The sequence below is a fragment of the Monodelphis domestica genome, chromosome 7, assembly GCF_027887165.1.
Source record: "Monodelphis domestica isolate mMonDom1 chromosome 7, mMonDom1.pri, whole genome shotgun sequence".
Lineage (NCBI taxonomy): Eukaryota > Metazoa > Chordata > Mammalia > Didelphimorphia > Didelphidae > Monodelphis > Monodelphis domestica.
Window position 1 is genome coordinate 90,004,169 of NC_077233.1, and position 23,966 is coordinate 90,028,134.

At 49.6% G+C, this 23,966-nt stretch overlaps 3 protein-coding genes across 7 annotated transcripts; 2 read left to right on the forward strand and 1 right to left on the reverse strand.

Moving 5' to 3' along the window:
* Positions 1–596: 596 nt before the first annotated feature.
* LOC100022046 (transmembrane reductase CYB561D2) lies at positions 597–4,574 on the reverse strand. 2 transcript variants are annotated; one of them, XM_001368319.4, is made up of 4 exons: positions 4,096–4,574; positions 3,542–3,751; positions 2,518–2,555; positions 597–1,737 (listed from the first exon to the last, which is right to left on the reverse strand). In XM_001368319.4, exons 1-4 carry the CDS (start codon positions 4,379–4,381, stop codon positions 1,234–1,236), a joined length of 1,038 nt encoding a protein of 345 aa, XP_001368356.2. In that variant the 5' UTR covers positions 4,382–4,574; the 3' UTR covers positions 597–1,233. The 2 variants fall into 2 exon arrangements, with proteins under 2 accessions (XP_001368356.2, XP_056661002.1); XM_056805024.1 differs by lacking the exon at positions 4,096–4,574 and having other exon boundaries at positions 2,518–2,590; positions 3,542–3,679.
* An 18-nt stretch (positions 4,575–4,592) lies between these two features.
* Positions 4,593–11,538, forward strand: NPRL2 (NPR2 like, GATOR1 complex subunit). The gene is made up of 11 exons (XM_001368278.3): positions 4,593–4,724; positions 4,808–4,899; positions 6,853–7,021; positions 7,578–7,686; positions 8,662–8,798; positions 8,937–9,034; positions 9,277–9,313; positions 9,923–10,016; positions 10,423–10,540; positions 11,135–11,277; positions 11,366–11,538. The coding sequence occupies exons 1-11, from the start codon at positions 4,647–4,649 to the stop codon at positions 11,431–11,433; spliced, it is 1,143 nt and encodes a 380-aa protein (XP_001368315.1). The 5' UTR covers positions 4,593–4,646; the 3' UTR covers positions 11,434–11,538.
* Positions 11,539–11,654: 116 nt separating this feature from the next.
* On the forward strand, positions 11,655–23,946 carry ZMYND10 (zinc finger MYND-type containing 10). Of its 4 annotated transcripts, none has more exons than XM_007499910.3 (12): positions 11,655–11,875; positions 12,177–12,285; positions 16,791–16,907; positions 17,099–17,152; positions 17,968–18,105; positions 18,293–18,381; positions 18,544–18,644; positions 19,569–19,741; positions 20,925–21,050; positions 21,250–21,371; positions 22,810–22,935; positions 23,345–23,946. In XM_007499910.3, exons 1-12 carry the CDS (start codon positions 11,655–11,657, stop codon positions 23,445–23,447), a joined length of 1,479 nt encoding a protein of 492 aa, XP_007499972.1. In that variant the 3' UTR covers positions 23,448–23,946. The 4 variants fall into 4 exon arrangements, with proteins under 4 accessions (XP_007499972.1, XP_001378645.2, XP_007499974.1 ...); XM_001378608.4 differs by having other exon boundaries at positions 23,403–23,946; XM_007499912.3 differs by having other exon boundaries at positions 22,810–22,928.
* Positions 23,947–23,966: the final 20 nt, after the last annotated feature.

Sequence of the window (23,966 nt, forward strand, 5' to 3'; positions counted from 1 at the left end):
AATGGTTGTTGAGGTCCAGCCTTCCCAGGATCCACAAGACTTCAGACTTCATCCTGGGTTGCTGCCTTTGTTCCCTGCTATGTTTTAAGCTATTGGAATGGAGACCACCATCACCCCACCATCATTTCTACTCTGTTCTCATCTTACAATTGAATATTTTTACTCATCACTTCTCAAATCCCTCCATTTTCTTTCTTGTGGCTTGCCATGACTTCTGTTCCTCTGCTGGCCTCTGAGAGAAGAGTAGATCTAACTTAAGAGCTAGTAACACCTCTTGTCTAGGGCTTCTTGCTCTTTTTCTTTGCAGCAGGCCCAGCTGCCTTCATTGTGAGATTGTGAGATAGATGTCAAGGCTTTACACTAACGAAAGGTACCATCTTCTCTATCCTTTGTCCTCTATTTTGAGAGGTCACGTTAGCTCTTTTCTCCATCTTGCCATACCTCCACCCAGCCCTTAGCTCCCCTGGGCTAACTCAGTAAGATTAACCCACACAGAAGGAATTATATCTCTGGTTGTTTCCAGTCATTCCCTTGACCCATTCAGGCACTAACTCTTGAACCAGTAAAGACACCAATAATAAGTACACACAGATGGATAAGTAGATAGAAGAGCTTTATAGGAATTACAAGAACACAGCATTAACTCCTTGGCCTCACCCTCCCACCATCCCTGCTCTCTGGGAAATGGCAGGTCCTCCTCAGGCCTTCCTGACTTCCAAGCAAGGGGAAGCTGCTCCACCCTCCAGAGCCAAGGTCTGACTGGTAGCAAAGTCCATCCAAACTCCACTGCTACCCCCGACAAAACAGTGCTTCAGCTGACCCAACCTGTTTCTTAAAAAGAGTAGTGTGAAGAATGGTACCTGCAAGAATCAGCTCTGGCTCAGAGCTCTTCCTCTCCATGGTCACATTGGAAAAATTTTTTGCTAATACTGATAAGAGTATAAAAGATGAGCAGAAGAGGCAGGCAAGGCTGCCAGCAGTCCATCCACATGTACACATGCCCCTTCACAGATGGGAAGATGCAGAGAAAGGAGTCTCGATGTGGAGCACAGAGCACCTTTCCTTGCTCCATGTACATCTCTTCCACCTGTCCCCCAAAGAGACAATGTATGACCCAGGCCTGCTCAATGTAGGAGAGCCAAGAGGATCTTAGCAGCACTGTGAGCAGCTTTTCTGGGCAGAATGCAGGGCTACTGCAATAGGGAGAGATGGGACACATGGATGCTGCCTCCTTCATGGCTGAATCCTTTTGCGGTACAAGTAGGCATTGCTCACCTGATTCATGACCACCAGGCTAGTAAGAATGGGACAGAGGGCAGCCAGGTACCAGGAAGCACCAACCAGTGTGGTGGTAAACCAGAGGGAGCACATACCCAAGAGGAGGCTAGTACTGCCCAGGAGGTAGCCCACCAGGCCTGAGGTGGCATGATACAGCTTCAACTTGGCTAATGGCCATCGTGGTAGCAGTTTGGGGCATAGCAACACCAGCCCACCTGTGCACTGCAACCCAGCCCACAGCACCGACAGCAGCCCTGCCCACCCATGCCATGTAGCCAGGTGAGCTTTGCCGTGCTGCTCTTTATTGTAGATAATCAGGCCCAAGCCCAGCAGGGCACACAGCAGGGCCAGCAGTTGAAGTGCCCAATGGCATCTCGCCCGGCCCTTTCGAGAGAAGGATCGCAACAGGGAACTCTCTGGAGAGAAGACCAGCAGTGCCTCTGTCATCAGGAAGGAGAACTGGGAAGACAGATATGGCCAAAGCATGAATTCGGGCATTGTGACTAAAAGTAGCCATCTTTCAATGAGCCAATCTTAATGAAAGCTCTACAGCAGAACAGAAGTCCTAGAGCAGATAAGCCAAACATTTCTACCTGGCTCCAAAATTCAGGCTATGACTTTTCCATGATGGCTCAAATTACCTTCCTGATACTATCCAGGTCAAGCTGGCATTACATTAGGTCAACTGAGTTTAGATGGTGAAAAGGTAGGGGTTGGATGAACTAGCAAAAGAATTTAGCTGCAATCAAGAGCTAACATACCACAAATTTTTAATTCAAATATTTATTTATTTGGTGCCTTTTTCAAATATTACCTCATTGCTTAACACACAGAGACATACACACTGAGTTTTTGCTATAGCAGCTTGGAGAGAAAAACTAAAGTCTAGATGATGAATTTGTTCTATGTCACCAATGTAGGACTAATATGGAATGGATATTTTTTCATCCTGTACAAGCAAGCTAAATAGTATTTCCAGAGAAATTAGATGACTTTTAATAGGCTAAACTAAGGGACTTAAGTGCATCTAGGTATATGCATAAATCAACTTTTGTCTGCCCAGCAAGGGCTACAAACTTCTGATACTAGAGACAAGCAAATACAGCAGGAATGAACCTTAGGTGGTTATTAATGTTTATCCCAGATAAACCTCCCCCTCTACCCAAGGTCCATACCTGTACTGCCCCTCCCTCCACCCCACATCCAAGCCAAAGACCAAAAGGGAAATAGGTTACTTACTGATAGAGACATAAGCACCGGGTGCCAGGAGAACAGACCTGGAAGAAGGAGGAAGGTTGCAACCAATGGAGATCTAGAAACCAGGATTATACATCATCTAAGCTAGAGAGTAAGGACAGCAAAACTATCTCCCTACAGTTGGGTGCATGAGACTAGCTCCCCAACTAGGAAGTCTAACCCAGATCAACTTGAGGTTGGAGGTGGAATTTCTCTAAGCAGCCATAGTGTAGAGGAGCATTCCAGACTACTATTTCCCAGAGATCTTTTTGAGCTTATCCAGAGAACTGATCCTGGACCAACACCTCACACCACCACCCATTTCCCAACTAGGTCAGAATTCAACCAACAGAACAATTAGAAAGTTTCTCATTCTGGCTCCAGATTTCCAGTCTTCTCCCTCTCAGAACTGGCAGACACCTACCCAGGGAATTAGATAAAACTTTTGGAGATTCTGGAAGTGGCCTGGCTGACTTGGCCAAAGAACCCCTAAACTTCACCACTGACAAGTAAGAACCTGGTCAATTTTTCCCACAAGTAGTGGGGATACATCTAGCAGGAAGTGCTGAGAGTGGCCAAACCACAACAAATACGCTGAGCTGTAGGCCAAGTGAAAGATGATCTCCAAATTTCCTTCAGGCTCTTATCCAAAGACTAGGATCCTTGAGCCTGGCAACTGACACAGATAGAAACTGGCCTTTCCCCCAAAGCAGTAGGGAAATAATCAGAGGCACGGATGGGGGACATGTCTTGTTGGAAGATCCAGAAGTATCTGGGGTGGGTCATACAGGCAAAATATGCCAAGATTAGAAAGTCTGGCCAAGGAGTATTTCTTGCAGAAATGCAACTGGCACCTCGAAAGCCAGACCCAAGCCGACAAACCTCCCTGGGGATACCTTCCACAGGGAAACGGAGGCCGGGAGCTGCCCTGGCCCCGCACGTCAGAGAGTTCCGTTCTAGGCCCCTCCTTCCCGAACCACCTCCTAGCCCTCGGCCAAGCGGTGCACTCTGATCCAATCCCACTTACTGGAGCCGGGCCGGGCCAATACAGCCACGAAGATCGTGAAGCCGAGGGCTACGAGATGGGCAGCAGCCCCCGAGGCGGTACGCAGGCCCCGGTAGATACGCGACTCAGTCTCCACCGTCAGGGCCATGTCCCGAGAAGTCGAAATGGTCCTAAGAGCTCGGGGCGCAAAACCGTCCCCCGAGGCGATCCTCGAAGGCACTAGGCTCCTGGCTGGAATAGAGAGACCCGTGTCACCCACACCTGAACAGGTTAGCCAAGAAGTGAGGCGACAGTAAAGCAGGAAGCTCCCAGGTAGAATGCTGGTGTAAAGCCATGGGGACTGCGGATTCCAAGATGCACCGCGCTGGCCCTGGCCCAGGAAAACCTAAAGTCGATCGTAAGGCACAGTGGGAGTAGTAGTTCCTCTAGCCATTGGCCAGTTACCCGACACCTAGGCAACCTCGAGAAGCACTGTGGGAATTGTAGTTAATCCCCACGCCCCGCGACCAAGGTCCCACCACACACTGCAGGCTCCAGTGAAGAAACCTGAATTGACTGGAGTTTCCTAAGCTCACCTGCCTCCCCGACCCACCGCCTTCCGGCTTCTAACAGGAAGTTCCGAGAAATACCTATTGCTTTGTCTAGGCGGAAAGGGGAGCTCTCACTTCCGGATACGAATTCCTCCAGTCCAGAACTTGAGCCAGAACAAGTTTCTGAAGCCCTGCCCCTGGAAGTCAGTGCGCAGACTCCCAGGTCGCCTTGGGAAGTGGGTGGAGAAAGGCAAGGAATGCTCCGCCTTGAAATTGTGCTGTACTCCCCTGAGCCGGCTTGTTTGCACCTCTCAGACAGGTAAGGAGGCATCTGACAGGGGTTGGAATTGGGGGACCTGCGGAGTTTGGGGGAGGTCCTGGGTTTGGGGAAAATGTCCTGAAGCTGCTGGAGCCCCTCAGGCGAAAAAGAACCAGGGGATGTGCCAGCATCTACCGCCTGGGGAGCCCATGCGGCCTGAACCTGGGGAAACTGAGGCCTGCGGCGTGTCCTTCACTCCTCAGCGCCTCGAGCGGGCGTCCCTGATCAAGAGGCCGGGCCGAGGCCCCCATCCCTCTCCGCCCCTCGGCCAGTCACCATGGGCAGCAACAGCAGGATCGAGTGCATCTTCTTCAGCGAGTTCCATCCCACTCTGGGCCCCAAAATCACCTATCAAGTAGGAGGGGGGGAAGGGGAGGAGGGAAGGCGGGGCACTTCGCCACCGGGGCACCCACCAGCTCCCCGGGGCTGTCTCCCTAGGTCCCAGAGGATTTCATCTCCAGAGAGCTGTTTGACACCGTGCAAGTGTATGTCATCACCAAGCCTGAGCTCCAGAACAAGCTGATCACAGTGTAAGTGGGCAGAGAGGGGGCCAACACCCCCTGACTGAAGGGGCAAAGGAGACATCTGGCCCAGGTGGGCCAGGACGGCCCAGCCATCTTCCCACTCACCCAAAGCTCTTAGTTAAAACCAGAGTCCCAAGGCTTCTAGCATTTACTCTACTTTAACCAACCTTATCATGATGGGAAAAAACCTTTGAGTCCTCCTCTCCAACAACTCCACATCTCCTTTTCTCAATTCATACAACCACCACCATCCCCATCATTCACTTGCTTAGACTACTACAATTGCTTGCTAATTGTACTTCCTACCTTCAGTTCGTCTCCTCTCCTATGCATCTTCCACAGCATTACCAAGTATATATCCTTAAAGTACAAATCTGTTCACATCACTCCCTAGGGCAAACAGAGGCGAATGGTTCACTCTAGGCCTCTAGAATAAAAAAGAATTTCAGTGTGCATGGCATTTAAAGCCCTTCACAATGTGTCACCAATCTGTGTTTTCATATTGACTTCACATTATTCTCCCACGTGTACTCTTCTAGCCAGGAAAACTAGCCTGTTTGCTGTCATCCAAATGTGTTATCCATCTCCTGTCTCTGTGCCTTTGTAGAGACTGGCTCTTCTACTAAATGCTTTTTTTCCTCATTTCTAACTTCTGAAAGCCCTGGCTCCCTTCAAGATTCAGTTTTAATGCTACTTCCTACAAAAGTCCTTTCCTGATTCCTCCAGTTGTTTGTGCTTTCTGTTTCCCTCCCACGTCACTGGTCAAATGGCTTCTATTTATTTTAAATCTCTTACAAACACTTCCTAGCTGTGTGACTGAACAAGTCACTTGACCCCCATTGCCTAGCCCTTGATGCTCTTCTGCCTTAGAACCAATACACAGTATTGATTCTAAAACAGAAAGTAAAAGTTTTTTTTAAAACCTCTTTTACACGCTTATCTATGCACATATTTCCCCTAGTAGGATGTAAGATCTTTAGGGACATGGACTATTTCAGTTTTTATTCATGATAAAGATATCCACACTATCTGGCACATGGTAAATGCATGATGATTATTGAATAGAAAATTGCTTTTTGGAAGAAAAAATTGGGACAGCCCTTCTTAGAACTGATATCAATGAGCTGAGTGGCTCAGTAGATTGAGAGCCAAGCCTGGAGATGGGAGGTCCTAGGTTCAAATCTGACCTCAGACACTTCTCAGCTGCCTGGGCAAGTCCCTTAATCCCCATTGCTTAGCCTTACTACTCTTCTGCCTTGGAACCAATATGCAGTATTAATTATAAGACAGAAGGTAAAGGTTTAAAAAAAAAACTGATATCAAGACAGGAGGTAAGAGTTCTTTTAAAACACAAAGTGACTGGGGAGGAATCAAGAAAGGACTTATAGAAGAGGCTTCGCCTGAGCTGGACACCAAAGAGTAGAACGTTGAGAGTTTATGCATTCTTGATATGGAACATAAAAGACTGGGAAATAGTCTGATTTGTTTGGTTAAAAAGTATACAAAGGGAAATCATGTGAAATAAAACTTTAAAGTATAATGATCAGGTCCTTGAATGGCTGACAAAAAGAGTTTGTATTTTCTCCTGTAGGGAATAAGATTTTGAGAAAAGAAGTGGCATGATCAGAGCTTGGCTCTAGAATGATTACTCTGCAGAAATAAGATTACAGACTGAAGGGTCAATTAAAGAGAGAGAAAGAGAGAGAGAGAGACTTAAAGTCAAGGAGACAATTAAAAGTACCATAATCACCTTGGCATGAACTGACCAAGCCCTAGACCAGGATAGTAGTGTTAGGAGAAAAGAAGAGGTAAGTGAGAAATCTTGCCTAGGGCTAGGCAGCTGACAAGGCCCTGAACAAAAAACCCAGTCCCAAGGTCCCCAGGGACCTAGCTCCTATCACCTTCTCTAAGAGGGTTTCTACCTCCCACCCCTTTGTGCTGACCTTGGTCCCTGCTTAGGACAGCCATGGAGAAGAAGCTGATTGGCTGCCCTGTGTGCATTGAGCACAAGAAGTACAGTCGAAATGCACTGCTCTTCAACCTGGGCTTTGTGTGTGATGCCCGAGCCAAGACCTGCGCCCTGGAGCCCATCGTTAAGAAGCTGGCTGGCTACCTTACCACACTGGAGGTCAGGACCTTCCCCAACAGCTTCCTGAGTCATAGCCCTTTTCCTCAGTTTCTTGGGGGCCACCTTTGCAGGGGCATTGACCCATGGTCCTGGTCTTCCATGAGTAACTCAGTTTGGGTGGGAATGAGATTCACAAAGGTCTACTTAGCTCTTTCTCCTACTGTTGAAAAAAATATTAGAGACCACCTAGTTTAATCACTTTCTGGAGAGGAAACTGGTGCCCAAGCAAGAAAGACTTGGGTTCCTGTGATCATGGACTTAGAGCTAGAAGGGGCTTCAGAGTCTATCATTCACCTATTTCCCCAGCTATAAGATGAAGCTCCAAGTAGTTCAATGACTTACCCAAGGACAAATAGCTAATAAAATGGCAGAGATAAATTCAGGCCCCATTCCTCTTGACTATAAATCCAGTGCTATTAAAAATGTATCAGTCAGTGAAATGGGACTCTGGGGAATCTGCCTCCCCCTGCTTGCGGTTTTCCATCATCAATGGGCCTCATGACAGCTCCCAGAGAAGGACAGTAGCTCACCTTTTCCATCATATTTTCCCTTGTAGTTGGAAAGCAGCTTTGTGTCTACAGAGGAAAGTAAACAGAAGCTAGTGCCCATCATGACCATCCTCCTGGAGGAGCTCAATGCCACAGGCAGATGCACTCTACCCATAGGTAAGGCTACAAGACCCAGTTCCCCCTCCAGAAAGGGGGCTGCTTGCACAAAAGAAAACAGAATTCAGAGCTATCCATGTAGACAGAGCAGGAGTACATAAACCCCATGAGTACATGAAAAGTTTTCAGCAGATCCATGAACTTGGATGAGAAAAATGAGACATCTTTATTTTCACTAACCTCTAAATGAGAGTTACCATTTCCTTCAGTTATTTAAAAATAAGATTCTGAGGGGTCCATAGGCTTCAGCAGCCTGCCAAAGGAACTTCTGATTCATAGGAGCCAGTCTTTGTGAAGAAAGAAGAGGGTATGCAGAGGAGAAGCATCGTGAGATAGGTCACTGACTGAAGTAAAGGGAGAAAGACAGAAAAGGTTAAATTCTCTGTAGTCAACCTCCAAAATCTGGGGCATAGACAGTTAACTTTGTGAGGATGGGCAGAGAGAAGGGCCCTTGGAATTCTACCTTCTAATTTTAGTTCTGCAGCTAACTCCACATCTCTTAAGTGATTTCCCCTTTTGGATGATCATTATCTCTGCAATGTGGTGGTTGACCTCTGTTCTACCATATCTGCTGTGAAAATTAGGTGAGCATTCTTATAGATCCTAGGTTTTAGAGCTGTAAGAAGCCTTCAAGGTCATCTAGCCCTCTACCCCATCCCTATTATTTTATACAGGAGGAAACGGGCAAAATCCAAATATCATTGAACCTTGGTTTCATCACCTGTGAAATAGGAAGAGACTTTTCTGTACCCACATAGCAAGTTAATGATAAACCTTCAGTATGAACCTGGGGCTCTCTGCCCATGGGATCATCATTCTTTCCACTACATCATATCATGGTGTATAAAAATGCTTTGAAAGTATAAACCTACGAATGCAATCACATGCATCCTGGGGTCCTTCTGGAAAGTTTCCTGGAGACCAGGGATCTAGAGGAAATGGGATAATCCTTTTCCTCATCATATTTTTCTATAGATGAGTCTAATACCATCCACCTGAAGGTCATTGAGCAGCGGCCTGACCCACCCATTGCCCAAGAATATGACGTACCTGTTTTTACCAAAGACAAGGATGAGTTCTTTAACTCCCAGTGGGACCTCACTACACAGCAAGTATGCCCACCTGCCCCATACTCGCCTACTGATGGTTCCCCTGACCAGCCAAGCTTCCCTCTCAGATACCTGAGGGAAAGATTGTGGGGTATGGGGTACCCAGATTGGGCTTTGTCATGACATAGCTACCCTCTCCAGATACTGCCTTACATCGATGGCTTTCGACACATCCAGAAAATTTCTGCTGAGGCTGATGTGGAACTCAACCTTGTACGGATTGCCATCCAGAACCTTCTGTGAGTGGGTTAAGGGAACCAGGAGATGGGTAGGGAAAGGACTGATGGAACATGAACACTCCCAGGACCTGTCTTCCCCCATCTCCTGTTGGCTAGGTCTTGCCTCTCGTGAACCCTCACAGATGTTATCACCAAATTAAGAAGAGATAAGCTAGAGGGTAGCCTGCACTGGTTGATGCTGATGAGGGCACAGTCACAGTGGAGGCCAGAGGCCAACACTGAGCAGAGTGTATCTTTTGCAGGTACTATGGTGTGGTGACTCTGGTATCCATCCTCCAGGTGAGGAGGGAAACAAAGGAAGAGGATTGTGCTTGGGAAGGGTATCAGCCCCTGAGTGGGGAAGAGCACAGCCTGAAATCAAGATAATGGGGGTCTCTCAACAGACCAGTTTTCCCTGTGAGATGCTTCAGTGGAGAGCAATGAGAAAAGGGAATTCTCAGGGGGAATGGAGGTTTGTGTGCATGGATAGAGCAGACACAAAATCCACAAGCATCTGAGCCAGAGATCTTGGTCTAGTCTATACAGCTCTTCAAGAAACTGAGGCCCCAAAGGGGCAAGGACTTGTTTGAGGTAACACCACCACCAGTATTGCAGGACAGAACTAGAATTGGAATCCAGCTTTCCTCATTAGGTTGTTTGGTTTGGTTTTCAGTGACACAAATTCATTGGCTTCTAGGTTTTGGAATCAAAAGAATTTAGGAGTTCAATCTAACATCTTAGTTTTTACTGATGGAAACTGGGGCCCAAGAACTAGGAAAGACTTCTCTAAGGTCACTTAGCCACTCAGTGACAGAAGCAACTTTCCTGACTTGTAGTTAGGAGGTTATAAATCTGGGGGAGAGCAGGCTAGTGGATACCTCTGGCCTCAATCCATCCTTCCTCCCCCAGTATTCCAATGTGTACTGCCCCACGCCCAAAGTGCAGGACCTGGTGGATGATAAGTCACTACAGGAGGAATGTCTGGCCTATGTCACCAAACAAGGTATGAGAAGATGAGGAGGATAAGGGAAGGACACCGCTTCCAGGGCATCTGGTTCACTTACAACATTGCCTCCACCCCCAATAATAGCCAATAATAGTTTGTAAATTCATACGGCAATTTAAGACTCAAAAATCACCTCACAAGCTTCTCTGTAAGTAACAGTATTCCCATTTTATGGATAGGAAGCTAAGGCATGGGGATTTAAGTGCCTTGCCTTTGGTCAGACAGCTAAGAAGTGTTAGAACCAGTAGTCATACCCTGGTCACACTCCAAAGCCAGCATTCGTTCCACAATGCCAAGCTGCCTTTGAGGGGCCCAGAGATACAAATTCCAGTTCCTCCCAACTCCCCCCAAGCTGCTCTGGAGCCCAGGTATATGTGCCCCCCCCACTTTGCTGTCACCCTAGGACACAAGCGAGCCAGCCTCCGAGATGTCTTCCAGCTCTACTGTGGCCTCAGCCCTGGCACCACAGTCCGAGACCTCATTGGCCGCTATACCCAGCAACTGCAGCGTGTGGATGAGAGGTGAGCAAGGGAGACATCTGCCAACCAGCCAGAGGCAGGTGCCTTTTTCTGGGTGACACCCCATTTCTGCAGTGCTCCGGGGTGCCTAAACGGCAGGAGGCAGTGCCTTCACCCTTTCACACATGAGGACACTGAAACTTGGAGGAGAGACTTACTCCAAGGCCAGCTCCCAGCTGGTGGAATTTACCTGGCATTGGTTCCACGGGGCAGGCAGTGCAGGGCTTTTTACCGCAGAAGAAACTGAGCCTGGGAGAAGATGAGTGTGTCCAGCACACCTTCCACTCCTCCCTCTGGCCCAGCCTCACATGCCCTCACTTGGAGGTCTGCAGATTCCAGATTTCTTTCAGAGGCCAAGATTAGCAGTACAGGAGGCCACACCTAGCCTGGTGCTCCTGCAGGCCCTTGAGCCAGCCCCTTTCCCTGCTCCGGGCCTCAGTTTCCCCGTCTGTGTAAAGAGCTCCAGCCCTCTCAGAGGTTCTGAATCTGGGTGCTGACACTTGGGGGCAGAGGGTCTTTAGTGATGCCCAGCTGCAATCAGGCGAGGCCAGGGGACCTGACCGGGCAGGGGCTCAGGGCTCACCTGCCCCCAAACAGGAAGCTGATCCAGTTTGGGCTAATGAAAAACCTGATGAGGCGGCTGCAGAAGTACCCCGTGCGCATCACAGCGGAGGAGCGCAGCCACCCGGCGCGCCTCTACACCGGCTGCCACAGCTACGACGAGATCTGCTGCAAGACCGGTGGGTGTGGGGGCTGGGGTGGGGGTGGGGCAGGGGGACGGTCAGGCAGGGCCACCGCCCACTGAGCCCCTGCCGCCCGCCCCTCTAGGCATGAGTTATCGGGAGCTGGATGAGCGCCTGGACAACGACCCCAACATCATCGTGTGCTGGAAGTGACGCCCCCTGCAGGAGCCCCCCAGCCACGGCCCTCCCTCCTCGGGCCGCTGGGGCCGCGGGACTTGGGGCGGGCTTGGGGAAATAAAGCTCCTTCTTTGGCCTAGAGCGTCGGTGGTTTTACGTGCTCTTACGTGCTCCTGCGTGCTTCGTCTCCAGCATTTCCCCACGACGTCCAGCAGGGGAGGACGGTGTCCTCCCGCCCGAGCGTAGTTCCTGTCTCCATGGCGACGGAGACGCTAAGCCTTTCCAACGGCCTTTCAACGACTTCGCTCACTTCCCACCAGCCAGCGCAGCACCGAGTGACACCTAAATGCGGCTCTGTTTCGCCCCCAGACCCCCACAGCCTAACAATGGGGGACTTGGAAGTGCTGCTGCCCGGAGAAGCGGAGGCCCTGGTGCAGGCCCTGCAGGTCTTCCCATTGTGGGAGATGGGATCCCAGGGGTGAGGGTTCTGGGGCCCCCAGGAAGTGGCTGAGGGAGCGGGACCTACCCGTGGGAAGGCTCTGTCTGCGTGGGGCCTCAGGCAAGTGCCCAGAGGGTGAGGAGCGGGACGAAGATGTTCTCCCTCTCCCCACCCCCAGGCTGCTAACTAGGCAGAGGGATGTGCGAGGGCCAGGGAAGGGCTTCTGGGGCTAAGAGCTCTGCTGCTTGGATAGTCTAGAAAGGCAGAGGAGTTGGTAAGGTTGGTCCCCCCCAGAAGGCGGACCTGCCTTCCTCCATCCCACCAACTCCCTTGTGGCCAGGTGGTGTCGCCAGCAAGAACACCTGGAGAAGCTGAACATGCAGGCCATCCTGGATGCTTCGGCCAGCCAGGGAGAGCCCATCCAGGAGCTGCTGGTCACCCACAGCAAGGTATGGCCCGGCCACTGGGTACTGGAGACTGCTGCTGGCGGAGGCCAGAGACCATCCCCCACCCTGCCCACCGGATAAGGTCTTTGGGTAACTCACTTCCCTTCAGGAAGGCAAGTTAACTACTTCCTTCCCCATTGGACAGCCTCACTTGGACTGGTGGCAACTTGGATAGTAGAGGCCCCTGAGGCCAACTCTTTCTCCTTCTGATGCCCAACCTCTGATCCCTGGAGGTAAATCTAGGTAGGAGAGAGTTCTTGTCCCCTGCAGATAAGCTCAATAGTACATGGGTAAGAAATCGAATATATGGATTATGTAATGTATTTATTATATGCTGCCAGTGGGAGCTCAGGCCCTGCTCCACTGGCTCCAAAAGTTTTCCTTTGCTCACATCCTCCCACCCCTTACACACTCTTTTCCCCTTTCCATTCACAAACAATTAAGAATTCCCTTAAATCTGCTTTATGCTTGCCCCGAGGGAAAATTGATTAGCTAGCCTCTAGTCTCTTGATTCTTACCCCCATGAGCCAATGAATTTACATCCATGTCACTCCAAAACTCAAGAGCTAAAAGGGTAAAGGAGTCAGCCTTGGTTAAGCACCGACTGGGCCCCGGGCACTGTCCTCGAGGAGCTCACCATCCTGTCCCAGAGAGGGGATAGATCAAAAACAATGTTCAATTTCTGTAAGAGTGAGATCACAGGGTCATAGGGTTCTCTGTGGAAATGTCCAGTGAGAGGCATTAAATGTTTGGAGGGATTATGGAAAGGGAGAAAAGGCTTGGAATCGGGACCTGGATTCGAATACCAGCACCAACAACTGCTAGCCTGAGGGAGGAAGGGCCTCAGATTCCTTATCTGAGAACTAACCTTACTGGGCTATTGGGAAGAAGGGGTTTTGAAAACCTTAAAGAACTGTGGGTAAAGGGGTAGAAAGAGCAGAGCTAGTCTGGGAAATCGGGCCCAGTTTTAAAGAATGATGAACATTTGAATTAGAGGGGAATAAGCAGCCTCAGCACCACAGTCCATGCCCTGGAACTTACTTTCTGCTGGAGTGCCCAAGGGATGCAAACAAAGGGAGTAAGGAAATACAAAGAAATGAGACCTGAAAGCCAGAATGTGTGAGGGCCACAGATGGGAGAGGGAACAGGCCATGGGAAACAGTTGGGTGGGGATGAAGGGTCCATAACAGAGATAGTGCCTATCAAAAAGATAGATGGTAGCATTTCCCCATTTCCCCCTGTCCATGTCCTTCTGCACAACCATTCTGTTGAGAATAAGTTTCCCATAGCGCTGTACGTTTATTTTCTACCTGAAGACAGATGGCTCTGCCCCTGGAAAGTCTTACCAGGCACAACAAAGAGAACTACCCAGGGAAATAATCACTTGGAAAAAATCCTCAACCTCGCTAACACTCAGATAAAAACGTATATGACTTGGAGTAAGTCCCTCCCGTCAACCTTGGGAAATAAGTTTTTTAAAAGGAAACTCGGGACTGGCATAGAGAAGCAGAACATTCACTTGTTACTGGCAGAAATGCAAAGTTGGAGCATCTCTGAGGGGTGAGCTTTAACCCATCAGTATGTTGGGTTATGAATAAGCCCAGAAAGTTATATATATATATATATATATATATATATATATATATACATATACATATACGAATACATGAATATATATACATATATATATATATATATATATAAGAAAGAAAGTACACACACACAAAGAACTTTTTGTTTGAAGATTGTTATTAGTAGCAAAAACAAAGAGGGAGGAAAGCGATCCAAATGGCTAAATAGATTGTGGTACATTCATGTATTCGAATGTTGTCATTTAAAAGACTAAAGGAATAGAAAGCTGGAAGGACCTTTGGCAAATACTGTAAAGGGGGGAGGGGAGGTGCAAGAATCCAGATCCTAGCATTAAGTGAATGAAAATGTGCAAAGATTTCTGATGGAGACTGAAGAAATGACTGGAAAAAGATAACATTGAGTAAGTAAGTTGTGGCAAAACAAATAATTATATTGATGCTCAATATTAAGTTTAGAAAATAGACAGAGAGCAGGGCAGCTAGTGGCTCAGTGGATTGAGAGCCAGGCCTAGAGATGGGAAGCCTTAGGTTCAAATCTGGCCTCGGACACTTCCCAGCTGGGTGACCCTGGGCAAGTCATTGCCTAGCCCTTCACTCTTCTGCCTTGTAACCAATACACAGTATTAATTCTAAGAAGGAAGGTAAAAGTTTAAAAAAATAGACATTGGTTACATAAACTGTGAGATGGTGACATAATGGGGGGGAGGGGTAATGCAATTAATAAGGATAGTGATGACCACCAAGAGATCTGGAAAAACACTTGAGAATCCAAAGACCGGAGTACATGCTAAACTAGGTTGAATGAGGAAGTAACTGAAGATAAATGGACAAAGGATTATGCTGGAGCCTTAAAATGATTGGAAAGTTGTTATATCACTAATAATTCAAACCCTAATGGGTTAAAAATCCACTGAGCCATCCGAAAGGTTACCCTGGATGGGGTTTTGCCAGAGCACCTGGTTTGCACACTTTTCCCTCCTACGCTGTCTTGGGACTGACGTCTAGATCTAGGACCTCTAAGACAGAAGGTAAGGATTTGGTTTGGTTTTTTAAGATTTGATATTTTAAAGGATTTCAAACACTGATTTGATTGACTTGGGGGGGAACCAAGGACTTCAGACTAAAGTGTCCTTAGCATAGAACCTGACACATAAAATAAATGCTTGTCAACTTGTCCTAAAATGGAATGTTTATAATATAGGGTGTCCCAAAAGCCTTGGTGCGGTTTATTAGCTTTGAACTATTCGTTTTAAATTAAAACTTAAATTTAACTATTCATTTATTTTAGTGTAGTTTTAAGGGGGTAAGCTGTGTGGCTCAGTGGATCAAGAGCCAGACCCAGAGATGAAGGGTCTAGATTCAAGTCTGGGCCCAGATACTTCCTAGCTATGTGACTCTAGGCAAGTCATTTCACCCCATTGCTTATCCCTTATCTCTTTTCTGCCTTGGAACCAATACACAGTATTAATTTTTTTTTTAACCCTTACCTTCCGTCTTGGAGTCAATACTGTATATTGGCTCCAAGGCAGAAGAGCGGTAAGGGCTAGGCAATGGGGGTCAAGTGACTTGTCCAGGGTCACACAGCTGGGAAGTGTCTGAGGCCAGATTTGAACCTAGGACCTCCCATCTCTAGGCCTGGCTTTCAATCCACTGGGCTACCCAGCTGCCCCTCACAGTGTTCATAATTAATACACAGTAAGGGTTTAATTATAAAAACAAAATGCACCCAGCCTTTTGGGACCTAAAGATGTCACCTACAGAAGGAAGGAGGAAGAGGAGGTGTGCTTCATGTTTGCACAGTAGGAAACTCCTAGAGTCAAGAACCTTGGGTACAATGGCAGCAGAAAAGAAACGTGGAACAGGCTGCTGAACAGGCCCTCGCCAGGACCAGACCTGAAGCCAACCTACTCTAGAGTTTTGAGATTGAGCCTCGGTTTCCTCGCCTGTAAAATGGAGATGACGACACTTCCGTACCCACATGGCCGCACACTTTCAAACCTTAAGAGGCCGCATTTTGCTCTTTGAGCCCCTATTTCCATAGAGAAATTCGCTGAGAGGAGTGGACTCCTGAAGCCCAGGGTGGGGCAGAGTCAGGACAAGAGCCTGGCTTCAGGAAGGAGCTCCCTGAGCTGCCCTGCTCAAAGAGCCAAGGCAGGGTTCGCCCACAAAGAGCTGCTGACTCCAAAGCCTGTCCCAGTGCTCTATCCACCACTCCACGACGCCCTGCAGCGAGCAGCCAAGCATTTCCCAAACCTCGTGTACCGTAGGGAGCAGTTTGTGTGAGTGAGGGGAGAGGGCGGGCCCCAGCCCCCCCCCCAGGGGCGCAAGGGCAGGAACAGTCTCCTTTTAGTCGTCCAAGCCTTGGGATGGGTTAAGATGTTGAGAGGCCTAAGAAGAGGGCGAAGCAAGGAGGCTTCCTGCTTTAGGATCTTGAAAAGGGTGATTATTCACCCCAAAGAAAGCCCCTCGCCTGCCAAGTGCTGCTGTCCATCCCATTGTCCCAGATTTACTGGACTCAATACTCTCCATGTCGACCCTTCTTTGTGACCCTCCACTTCCAGGGAGGGAAAAGGTAGGCAAGAAAGCAGAAAGGGGTTTTTTAAACCCTTACTGTCCACCTTAGGGTCTTGGCATTTGGGTTTAAGTGATTTCCCCAGGGTCATACAACTAGGAGTTATCTGAGGTCAGATTTGAACCCAGGACCTCCATCTTTAGGCCTGCCCTGGAACCAGTGCATGGTAGTGATTCTAAGACAGAAGGTAAGGATTAAAAAAAAAAGGAAATGGGCTGACTGAGGAGGAGGAACCACGGCTGGGCAAATAATAGCAGAGTAAGGATGGAGCCCTTCCCCCAAGATCCTTTCCATCTCTAAAAGCATGTGTTGAGGCTGGCGTCTCTTGTCTCCCCCCACCGCAGATCCCAGCTCTAATTGAGGAACTGATTTCTGTGGAGATGTGGAAGCAGAAGGTGTTCCCTGTGCTGTGCAAGCTAGAAGATTTCAAGCCTCATAACACCTTTCCCATTTACATGGTGGTGAGAGCAGCCGGAGCCCCCGGCCCCCTGGGTCCCCTGCTTTGCAGGCCTCTTGTGCCTCACCCATAAGCCTGCCTTTCCTCCTCGTCCCAGTTAGGGCTCTGGACTCCATCGAGTAAGCTACAGGAGGGCGGGTGAGAAGGGGGCCTGGGATCGGTCTCCCCAGCAGGCTCTCCTCCTCCCTTGCACAGGTACACCACGAGGCCTCCATCATCAACCTTCTGGAGACTGTTTTCTTCCACAAGGTAAGGCTGGTCCACTCTCGGCAAGGGGTATTGAAGAGCCTTTGGCTGTGGGAACGAGTTGGAAGCAGATGGAGAAAGCTTTTAAATTAAGATGGTAGCCTTGGGTTAGCTGGGCAGCCTTGGCTGTCTTCCAGACTGGCATCGCTGTGCCCCAGGTCAGAGAGTAGGAAGCTAGAACCCGGCTAATTCAGCTGGGCACTAGTCCTGGGCAAGGTGATTAACCTTTCTGCCCTGGGGGCCAATGGAATGGTGCCTCCTTCAAACCCAATGGATTCCAGCAGGCCAGATATTGATTCCAAAAGCCCATTAACAGTATCTGTGTTCCAATGTATTTTTATTTTGTTAAATATTGCCCTCCCCCTCCATAGGGTATTTCACACTTCCCAAGGCCCTTTAAACTTGAGAAGTTGGCAGAGAAGGTGCCAACCTGCCCCGGCATAGAGTTACCTCTTCTACCAATGAAATCCCAGGCCCTGTCCTTGAGTAGAGAACTTGACTGTACTCTGTTCTTGCCCCAATGTGGCCCTGCAGACTTTGTCCTTTGACTGGCTCCTTGCTGCCGCCTCCCCCCAACCTGACCCCAACGTCCTGGGCTAGGATCTCTGGGCCCAGTGAATGGAGCCCAGAACTCAGAGCCAGGACAGTATAATGGAGTGAGGCTCATCCAAGTTTCTGGTGTACTTGGAGGTCCCCAAAGATGCCAGGGGCCTAGTGCCCTCCCAAGGGAAGGAGGATTCAAGGATTCAGGCCCTGAGGCCAGCACAGTGGACCTCTCCCTCAGCCCCTTCTCCCTGCATCTTTCCTTCCTTCCCCAGGAAGTATGTGATTCAGCTGAAGATTCTATTTTGGACTTAATTGACTATTGTCACCGAAAACTGACGATGCTGGTGGCCTACAACAACTCTAGTGGCAGCTCCTTGTCCGAAGAAGAGTTTGAACTTTCACCCTTGGAGGTACCATGGACCCCCTCCCTCCCCATCCCTGTTCCAAGCTGGCTCCATCTGGCCAGACAGTGGGTTCCTGCGACCCAGGCCAAGAGCCTCAGAATGAGGCTTCCCAGCCAGAGAAAGGCCAAGACCCTTAGCAGTACCAGCCCCAGATGGCCGGCCCTCTCCTGGAAAACCTCCCTCATCTCCCCAGGAGCTGCAAAAGCAGGCCCAGTTGATGGAGTTTGAAATCTCTCTGAAGGCTCTCTCTGTACTTCGATACATCACAGACTGTGTGGACAGGTGAGTGGGGGCGGCTGGGCCTTTCCAGAGCCCCCTCCCCCCCAAGGAAAGCTCAGGCTCCACTTCCTCCCAAGAGCAGTCCCTGAGACTAGAGCAAGACCCAGGAGATGGCTTTGCCCCAGTTCCCACAGTGCTTCTCTCCCCACTGCCTGCCTCCTGCAGCTTGTCCCTGAGCACCATTACCAGGATGCTGACCACCCACAACCTGCCCTGTCTCCTGGTGGAGCTGCTGGAGCACAGCCCTTGGACTCGCCAGGAAGGAAGTAAGCTCCCCCTACCCAAGTTCTCCTCCCCCCTGAAGGCTTTCGGAGACCAATCCAAGAACCAAAAGGTGCACAGAGCAAACACCCTGGGCTCCGCTCAGACCTTGCCGGTGCCTGGAACCCAAAAGGACAGTTACAAATCATGGCTCTCTCCCTGGGGCAAAGTTCTTGTCAGGGACAGGAACTGTCTTAGAATCTCTAGAGCTGTGATGGTGACCCTATGGCACAGGTGTCAAAGCTGACATGAAGAGACCTTTCTGTGAGCACTCATCCCTCACCCCAGTTGGTTACTAGAAAGGCAGAGGGACCTGGGCAGAACTGCTCCCCTCTTTCCTCTCCCCCCTCCACCCCTCACTTTCCCACCCCTCTGCCCAGCAGCCCAATGGGAATGCTTCCTCCCTCCCCTGAGCAGAGTGCTTGAGCCATTCCCCTCCCTTTCTCTTTCCCCTGTTGGGGGGGTGTGGAGGTGTGGGTATAACATGACATGACACGTAGTCTCTAAAAGGTGCACCATCACTGCTCTAGACCATTTGTTATGCTTGTCTAATTTGAGTCAGCTGTTAGTTGCCAAAGGAAATGAAAATCTCTGAACTCCACAAAGTAGGTCTGATTGTCAAACCTTGCCTTTTCCCAGCAGGACTCTAGGATCAACCCACAATCCCCTCAGCATCCTGTCATCAAGGCATGGAGGAAATTTAAATATAATCTGTTCTCAGTCCTTTGTCTTACAGATCAAGAAAGGCCCAAAGAAATCAAGAAATTCCTCCAAGATCCTAAAGCACGTTGGTGGCAAAAGCTTGGACCAGAACCCTGGCCTTTTGACTCTGCCACCCTGATATGGCTTGCTCTCCTCTGTAGTCTTCTCTGGACCACAGAAGGAACCGCCCCCCTCCTCTATCACCTCCCCATTGCTTTTCCCCTCAGGTCATCTAAAGAAGTTTGAGTGTGGCCGGTGGCAAGTGGTGACCCTCAAGGAGCAGCAGAAGCTGACCAAGGTAGATGGTCAGGTATGGATTGCCCTGTACAACCTGCTCCTCAGCCCCGAATGCCAGCCCAAGTATAACTTTACCGGCTTCAACAAGAACCAGCTCCTTAAGGTGAGTGATGCTAAGATAGTACAGGGGGGTGAGGGGCAGGCAGAGGGTATTCAGTCCTAATAGGTGCCCCATGGCCTCCCTTCTGGGCTTCCATACTCACTGTTTTAGCTCCCTCAGTTTTCCCAGCTCCTGTAGCCAGCACAGTCTTGCCATTGCTGCTTCCACCCTCATCCCTCACCAACTGGCCACATCCCTGCTCCATCTTAGCTGAGCCAGACAGGGTTGGCCATTTTCAGAAACCTTAATAGGGGCAGATGGGTGGCTCAGTGGATTGAGAACCAGGTCCAGGAACTAGAGACCCCAGATTCAGATTTGGTCTCAGGCACTTTCTAGCTGTGTGACCCTGGGCAAGTCACTTAACCCTCATTGTCTAATCCCTTGATGGTGAACCTATGGCACATGTGCAAAAAAAGGGCACACAGAGCCCTCTTTGTGGGTCTGCCTGTAGTCACCACCAGAGTTTGTTACTAGAAAGCTAGAGGGACTCCTGGTGGAGTTGTTCCCCTCCCCCTCTCCATGCTTGCCTGAGGACATTCCTCACTTCCCCGCCCCTCTGCCCAACAGTCCAATGGGAGCACTTCCTTCCTCCCCCATCTGGGGTAAGGCAGGGAAGAGGGGTCTGGGAGGCAGGGCAGGGCCCAACACTCCCTCTAAAAGGTTTGCCATCACTGGCCCAGCCTTTATAGCTCTTCTGCCTTAGAACTATATTATACAGTATTGATTCTAAGACAGAAGATATGAGTTTAAAAAAAAGTCCTCTATACTCTGGCTGAGGAGTGAAAGGAGCAAAATCGCCCAGCTGGCTGGACTTGATGGAGGGCCCTGAGCAAGGTCTCCATGCTGGCTAAGTTTGGTTTAGTCCAGATCGGCAGCTCAGCTCCTGACCCCGGGGCACCTCTGCTCTCTCCCATCTCCGTGACTCGGGAGTATCAGAGGATCCTGGATCCCTCACTCACTTTACTCACTAGAATGACTAGAATCTTCCCCTGGTTGGAACTCTAATCAACAGACTAATGTGTCACTTCCCATGTTTGAGAATATCAACTGCATAACCCAGATTTTTGTCCTTTCCCTGGTGAGGCTTGAAGGATAAAATCCAGGGTATTAGGGGATATCTCAGGGGTCTTTCCCTGGGCTCCCTGGATCTTCTTCCTAGTAGCTTCCCTTGGCTCCCTTCCCCCAGCTCCGGGGCCGGCTCAATGATGTCCTGCTGGACCAGATACCCAACCTGATAGAACTACACCGTTTCCTCAGCCAACTGGCACTCACTGAGCCTCACCCTCCCAAGAAGGACCTGGTGATGGAGCAGGTATCAGCAGAGGGAAAAGGTGGGTGGGTGGCTGCTTGACCCAGAACAGGGATCGGACTATTCAGTATTCTCTTGGACAAGTGGGGTCCAAGAGTTGGAGGATTGTTGGTGAGGCCAGACCCCTGACTTCTCCCATATTCTTGGGCTCCTGTACTTGCTAGCCAAGGCCTTCTCCCATTCTGATAGCCTTGTCCCACAGATCCCTGAAATCTGGAGCCGGCTAGAGAGGAAGAACGGGGGGAAGTGGCATGCCATTGCCAAGTACCAGCTGAAACACATCTTTAGCCCCTCTGAGCAGGACCTGCGTCTACAGGCCAGAAGGTGAGGGTGGCCTGGAACAGGCTGGGGTAGAACAGATCAAACTCAAGACAAGAACTTCTGTCAGACCTACCCTTAGGAGGGATCTTGCTCAGATATCTTGGGTGTGTCTGATTCCTGGAACTTAAAAAAAAAATTGTATAAACCATTACCTTCTGCCTTAGAATCAGTACTATGTATTGGTTCCAAGGCAGAAGGGTGGTAAGGGCTAGACAATGGGGGTCAAGTGACTAGTCCAGGGTCATATAGCTAGGAAGTGTCTGAGGCCAGATTTGAACCTAAGACCTGCTGTCTCTAGGTCTGGCCATCAATCCATTGAGCTACCCAACTGCTCCCTCCTGGAACCTCTGAAAGCACCAACTCCTTCCTTCTTGGGCTGCTCAAGGTTGATCCTTTGCCCTCAGCCTGGGCCAGGTCTTTCTCTTAATTTCTTTTTCTGAATTTCTCTTAATTTTTTTTTTAAAAACACAAGAACCTCCCATTTCCATTCCTGGCTCTCTATCCATTGAGCCACCTAACTACCTTAGGCTTTCCCTTTTCACTGCTTTCTAAACTTTAGCCTAAGGTTTGGACTCCCTGGATTTTCTTGACCCTTGAGTTTGCCATCTCTCTGGACCCAGAAATCTGAACTTCTTTTCCTGCTCTGGCCTCTGTTCCCTTTTTTATTATTAACCTTATCTGCCACACCTCCTAAAATATAAATTTTCCGAGGTGAATTTTTTAAGGAAAAATAGATTGAGCAATTCAGAAGAAATATTCCAGGGCAAGAGAATTAGATGTATGCATGTTAAAGACATTGCCCAAATTCTGGGATAGGCAGGAACTTGTTTTTCCAGCCCCCTGTGTTTATTGGCCAAGTTTGGCCCAAGATTCCCTCTAGTTATCAAGAATGGCCTCAGTCGAGAAGGATTTCTTCCATCCCTCACTAGCCCACAATGATTTGGGACTTACCCAGTTGGGTTCCTTGCATCAAACTCACTTGGATCCAGCCTCCAGGTCCCCCTCAGCTGATCAGGAAATCTCCTGATGGCATGGCAGATTTGGAGGGGTGCCCCTGTTCCATTCCTATCTCATCATAGGCCTGGGATTTCAAGTCAGAAGGGCCCTTAAAGATCCCTTCGGGGAGAGCCCCTAGGGTTCTTTACTTGGACCAACTGGGAAACAGATCTGAAGGAGGGAAAACGCTTGCCTTTGGTCAAAAAGGGAGCAAGGAGCAGATCTGGATTCATACCCACATATCCTCTGGTTTCAGATTCAGTTCTTGCCTCAATGTAAGCTCCCAACCAAGAAAAAATCTGTAGACAAAAAGATGAGGCATTGTCATGGAAGATCACCTCCATATGTATAACCGGGCCTCTCTGGGCAGTACCCCGAGACCAGATTCCAGGGTCCCACTGGCCAGGCTTCTCTAGGCTCCCCCTTTCTCCTGTATTTTTTACAGATGGGCAGAGACCTACAAGCTGGACGTGATAGAGGCCTTGAACCCTGAGAAACCCAAATGTGCCTCCTGCAATGCCGAGGCCTCCAAACGATGCTCTCGATGTCAGAATGAGTGGTACTGTAAGCGGTAGGCTCACTATTCCTCTCCAAAGTGCTGGTTCAGAACCTCAGCCTCCCCTTCTTCCCTCCCCTCCCCCAGGAAGTAGAACCTCCTCAGACACTGATCCAAGTACTGGGCCACTGGTGCCTCCAGAAGCTTTTCCGAAGAAGCCAAACCTCATTGGCCCAGGGGTGTCATATGTCCCCAAGGCCAGGACCCATTCCTTTTTTGGGGGGGGCATTGTTTTGTTTTCAAAACCCTTACCTTCTGTCTTAGAATTCATGCTAAGTATAAATTCCATAAAGCCTAGGCAATTGGGATTAAGTGACTTACCTGGGGTCATACAGCTGGGAAGTGTCTGAGGGTAAATTTGAATCCAGGACCTCCTGGCTCTATCCACCAAGGCACCTAGCTGCCCCGACCTATTTTTTCTTAGGACAACAGCTGAGCGGGACTTCATTGGGCCTTCAGCGGCTTCTCTTCCTCTTGAACAGGGAATGCCAGGTCAAACACTGGCAGAAGCACCGAAAATATTGTGACTTAATGGCCAAGTCATTGGACCCCGTGAAGGAGGAGGTCAAAGCCCAGTAGTAGCTGTTAGCCATTTGTCGTGATACCCCTTCATGCCAAGCCCCCACCCACCCAAGGTCCCTGGCCAACCAGCAAAACCAGTCTGAGAGTCCCGCTATGCCAGCTCTGTGCCCACACACACCCAGCCAGCCTGGTGCAGGCCTCAGGCAGAGGCTGGCTCTAATGCCCTTCATGGTTTGAATCCCTGGTAGCCTACACATCCCTGCCCAGACCTGCAGCTCCCAACTGAGCCTCGGCCATCCCAACAGCCCCCAGGGCCAGGGGCCTTCCTTCGTGACCAGAGGGAATTCTGGGAAGGATGAGTCCCCACAGGCACCTAGAGATAGGAGGGGGCAAGGTCGGGAGCTGAGCCTCCCGCCACCCCTTTGAGAGGCTGTGGCAGGAAAGTGCGGATGTGGGGGACCTTCTTCCTCTATAAAGCACAGTAAAGGCTTTCTTTTGAGAAAACTGTCTGACTGCAGTACTGA

Excerpts from the sequence above, each read along its gene's own strand:
- LOC100022046 (XM_001368319.4), bottom strand. The coding sequence starts at position 4,381 with ATGCCTCCTTACCTGTCTGAGAGGTGCAAACAAGCCGGCTCAGGGGAG. Across the intron at positions 3,752-4,095 it reads GCGGTGGGTCGGGGAGGCAG|CCAGGAGCCTAGTGCCTTCG; the intron begins GTGAGCTTAGGA and ends TCTCTATTCCAG. Across the intron at positions 1,738-2,517 it reads CGGTGCTTATGTCTCTATCA|TTCTCCTTCCTGATGACAGA; the intron begins GTAAGTAACCTA and ends CTGTCTTCCCAG.
- NPRL2 (XM_001368278.3), top strand. The coding sequence starts at position 4,647 with ATGGGCAGCAACAGCAGGATCGAGTGCATCTTCTTCAGCGAGTTCCAT. Across the intron at positions 8,799-8,936 it reads GGGACCTCACTACACAGCAA|ATACTGCCTTACATCGATGG; the intron begins GTATGCCCACCT and ends TACCCTCTCCAG. Across the intron at positions 10,541-11,134 it reads CTGCAGCGTGTGGATGAGAG|GAAGCTGATCCAGTTTGGGC; the intron begins GTGAGCAAGGGA and ends GCCCCCAAACAG.
- ZMYND10 (XM_007499910.3), top strand. The coding sequence starts at position 11,655 with ATGGCGACGGAGACGCTAAGCCTTTCCAACGGCCTTTCAACGACTTCG. Across the intron at positions 16,908-17,098 it reads CCTTTCCCATTTACATGGTG|GTACACCACGAGGCCTCCAT; the intron begins GTGAGAGCAGCC and ends TCCCTTGCACAG. Across the intron at positions 17,153-17,967 it reads AGACTGTTTTCTTCCACAAG|GAAGTATGTGATTCAGCTGA; the intron begins GTAAGGCTGGTC and ends TTCCTTCCCCAG.